The sequence below is a fragment of the Rhinopithecus bieti genome, unplaced genomic scaffold (assembly GCF_001698545.2).
Source record: "Rhinopithecus bieti isolate Rb0 unplaced genomic scaffold, ASM169854v2 scaffold_10272, whole genome shotgun sequence".
NCBI lineage: Eukaryota > Metazoa > Chordata > Mammalia > Primates > Cercopithecidae > Rhinopithecus > Rhinopithecus bieti.
In genome coordinates this window covers 1-3,891 of record NW_016806296.1, presented here as the reverse complement: position 1 = coordinate 3,891, position 3,891 = coordinate 1, and the positions used below count along the sequence as shown (strand labels likewise).

The following is a 3,891-nucleotide window of genomic DNA, read 5'->3' as shown; positions in this document are numbered from 1 at the left end:
AAAAAAAAAAAAAAAAAGAGCAAAGAAAAACCAGATGAGCTGTGAAATGGGAGAAGATGGTTGTTACTCTGAAGTCTGACAGAGGGTAAGCACCAAGAATAACAAAGAACTCCTCTAAAAGGATGGAAAAAGATCCGCAAGTCAAAGAGAAATGGGCAAAAGATGCTAACGAGCAATGCACGGAGGAGGAAGCCAACAGCTACTGAGCAGCTGCTCACACCTCAGGGATCAGGGACTTGCAAAGCAGGTGGGAAGACAGCGTGACACCCCAGGGTGACCCCAGCGTGGGAGACATCTGACAACGGGTGTGCGCACTCCCCCAGCCCCGGCCCGCTTCTGCTCCTGGGCTGTTTTCCACCACAGAGAACAGGCACAGCAGTACTGGGACCCCTTCCGGCCTTCTCGGGTGTGCTGAGGTCTGGGAGGGACCCAGGTACCCAAGCCAGCTCCCCTCACCTCCACCAGCTGCAGCTGCCCACGGTGAGTGTGGCCGGGCAGGGGGTGTGCCGGCTCCAGGAATGTCATGCTCATCTGGTTGCCCTAGGGAGGCACATGGGTAGGTGAGGGTCGGCCCGGGCCTGGACCGCGGAGCCGCTGGGCCACGCCCATCACACCCACCCAACCACGTGGCTGAGCTGCAGCTCCCTCACCTGCAGCACCACATCCGGCCTGCTCTCCGTGGGGACAAAGACATCTCCCCGCTGGGTCTCCGAGTGCAGTTCATAACGGAGGGTCCCACCGTAGGATGACACCTGGAGGCGGGACAGACAGAGGTGACCTGGCCAGACCCTGGCCACAGGCTCAGAGCCCGTCAGCAGTGGTCTGGGCACCCCAAGCACAGGGCCCCGAGCTGGGCCCAGATACTCGTCCTACCTGGGACAGGGCCTGGGCACCCTCGCGGACCCTCATGGAGCTCCCCCTCCCTGGACAGAGCTCCACTCCTGGCTCCCAACCTTCTCAGGCGTCCTGGCCATCCTCCAAGTGCCTCCCCCAGACCTGATGCCCTGCTTACCCGGTCCCCCAGGTAGGAGGGTGGGGCCTGCCAGTACAGCTCGGGGAAGGCCTCAGGTACAGCCTCGGGCACGTGCCTCAGGTCTGCACGGAGCATCTCCGTCCCTGGCCGCCGCTCGTGGGGCACCACCTGCCGGTCAGTGCTCAGCAGCACCCAGCCCTCCATGTCCACGAACTGTGGGCACATACATGTGGGTGCACACGGGTGGACGCCCACACATCACAGGGCCCCATCTTGTGTCCAGTCCCACATACGCCCTCCCCGAGAAGGCGCTGCCCTCAGTCCTACAGGCGCACCTCCTGGCGGGTGTAGGACGAGCTCCGGCAGCGCTCCGTGGCCCCAAAACAGAAGCAGCGGGTGCAACCTTTGGGGTTGGCAGCATCCAGGGAGAAGGTCCCAAGGCTGCACTGGTCACATCGGGGGCCCTGCACATTCTCCTAGGGATGAGAGGACAGTGAAGGTGGTTGGCAGGTGCCAGGTGCCTGACCCCAGGTTCCTGGTAACCACTTGCCCGTGGGGATGACTCTCCCAAAAGCTTGTAGGAAGCCACAGCCGCCCAGAAAGGCCCATAAGGACACTGTTTCAGCCGAGGCCGGAGGGAGAGGTCAGATCCGGGCCCGGCCCTCACTCACCTTACAGTAGCACTGCCCTGTGAAGGGGTCACACACACCAGGCGCAGTGCCTGCCTCATGACAGTCACAGGGGCGGCAGTGGGGGTAGCCATGGAAGCCCGGAGAGCAGGTATCACAGCGGCGCCCGGTCACGTTGGGTCTGCACCTGCAGCAGGGACAGGAGCTGAGCCCCCTCCACCCCAGGTCACTCACACCAAAGTGAGACCTTGTAGGCACCCCCCACCCAGGCAGTATCCTCCCAGAAGTGGAGGAGAGGGCACTGCTGCACCCAGAGAGCATGAATGGGAGCAGGGTGGGTGCCAGGACCTGCTGGCACAAGGAAATGCTGTCTTTAAGGCTGCCAGGGGCCGTGGTGATCCCGCTCTGGGCTCTCACTTGCACTGGCCGCTGTCTGTGTCACAGGTAGGGTCTGTGAGCTCCTGGACACCGGGCCCTGAGCAGTTACACTCCTCACAGCCGACCAGGGGGTGGCAGCCAAAGGTCTGGGGCTGGCACAGCAGGCAGTCGGGCGGGACGGTGCGTGGTGGGCAGATGCACTGGCCCGTGAGCTCGTCACAGAGGCGGGCGCCGCAGTCACAGGCTGTGGGGCGGGCACAGGGTTTGCTGACCCCTCTTCCCAGTCCCAACCCTCTCAGAGGCTCTGAATGCAGCCCTAGGGGATGTGGCGGTGTGGCAGGGGCAGGGGACAAGAACAGGGACCCCTGCCCTGGGAGCTGAGCCTCGGACAGCTCCTGACGTGGGGGCAGCTGCTCAGAATCAATGTCGTCAGGGACTGTGGACCACCTGCTAGTCCCTGAAACCTTCTGCACAGCCCACAAGCTGGAGTCCTGGGCCCAGGCCTGCAGACGGGGCAGCAATGCTGCCCTGCCAGGCTCTAGAACATTCTCCCGACCTCTGTGCCTTGCTTTCTGGTCGACCCGTCCCCCTTGGGCTCTAGCACCAACTCCTTGCCACTGGGCACCCAAGGACTGGGGTACTCACGCCTACAGTTGGGGAAGCCCCAGTATCCGGTGGCGCAGCGGGAGCAGTCACGGCCAATGACGTGGGCACGGCAGGGACACTGGCCCCCGAAGGGCTCACACGTGGGGCCTGTAGCACCTACTTCGTGGCAGCCACATGGCCGGGCTCCGTTGTTATAGAAGAGGGAGAGGGAGGCAGCGGCGTTTCGGCAGAACAGGGATGAGCTGCTGGGGCTACGTGGAGGGGCAAGCGGTGAGGCCGGCTGCCGGCCCACACCACCACCCTGGACCCCTGACCTGCCAGAGCCCGGCCCACCTGATGTGGTAGCCCTGGGCTGCGCAGTGGCTGATGAAGTCATAGGATTTGTCCAGGGGCTCCTCCCGGAGGTAGCCAAAGCTGTAGACATTCTCAGGGACCACGAGGACATAATCCTAGGGGGTGAGGCCTGGTCACTCTCCCGTGGGCCCAGAGCCTGCAGCGGGGAGGCCCCCAGAGGCTGGCTAGGACCAGGGTCCTGCAGGCAGCTCAGAGTCCTGGCAGCAGCAGCACAACGCAGCCCTGGGCCCTGGCTGCTCAGGGGAGGCCACTCCAAGCCAAACAGCAGCTTTGGGGGTGTGAGGAGGCAGCAGCATTGATGAGACCTCCTGGTGTCTCCCACATCTCTGCTGGTCACGCCTTTCTCCTCCCTCTCCTTCCTGGAGGCCCCACCTCCTCCAGGAAGGCCACCCTGACCAGCAGGTTGCAGGGTGCAGGGTCCAGGGCCCCTCTGGAGCTTCACAAGGTGGATTGGGAGGTCCCCAAAGGCAGGAGCTGCTTTGCTGGGCCCAAGGCTGGGCCTCAGCAGGCCCAGGACGGACCCAGCCCAAGTGTACCAGAGTGGTATGACAGGTACAAGAACAGCTGGTCCCTGAACAGGACACCAGCTGGGACTCACCAGCCAGAACCAGCGGCCCTCGGGCACACGCACAGTCACAGTGAGCTCGCTGTGGGTCACGTCCAGCAGGGCCTGGCCCTCACACACCACCAGGGTACGGCAGCCGTAGCCATGTGGACAGAAGCTGGCGTTGGCATGGCCTGGGTGGGGGAGAAAGACAGGGTCAGGCCCCCATCTCCAGTGCCCCCAAGACACCCAGAGGGTTGAAGATGGCAGCGTCAGGGCAGCCAAGGAGTGCCCGCTAGCCAACAGCCACAGGCATGGGACGTGCCCAAGAGGTCTGCAAGGCCGGCCCCCATGTCGGGGGTTGGCCGCATCATGACCTACAGATGTCATGCAGGACACCTCTAGGT

The 3,891-nt window shown here is 63.6% G+C and overlaps 1 protein-coding gene across 1 annotated transcript in view; it reads right to left on the bottom strand.

The window, feature by feature from the left end:
- Positions 1-3,678, bottom strand: part of LOC108531795 (laminin subunit alpha-5-like) — a gene marked incomplete at its 5' end in the record, with an annotated part of 7,092 nt that extends 3,414 nt beyond the window's left edge. The window contains 9 exons of the mRNA XM_017875405.1: positions 457-540; positions 651-752; positions 1,013-1,186; positions 1,309-1,449; positions 1,645-1,789; positions 2,020-2,224; positions 2,626-2,837; positions 2,920-3,035; positions 3,539-3,678. Of these exons, the coding sequence (XP_017730894.1) occupies positions 457-540; positions 651-752; positions 1,013-1,186; positions 1,309-1,449; positions 1,645-1,789; positions 2,020-2,224; positions 2,626-2,837; positions 2,920-3,035; positions 3,539-3,678 (1,319 nt within the window). The remainder of the gene's footprint in view (positions 1-456; positions 541-650; positions 753-1,012; positions 1,187-1,308; positions 1,450-1,644; positions 1,790-2,019; positions 2,225-2,625; positions 2,838-2,919; positions 3,036-3,538) is intronic.
- Between the last annotated feature and the right edge of the window lie 213 nt (positions 3,679-3,891).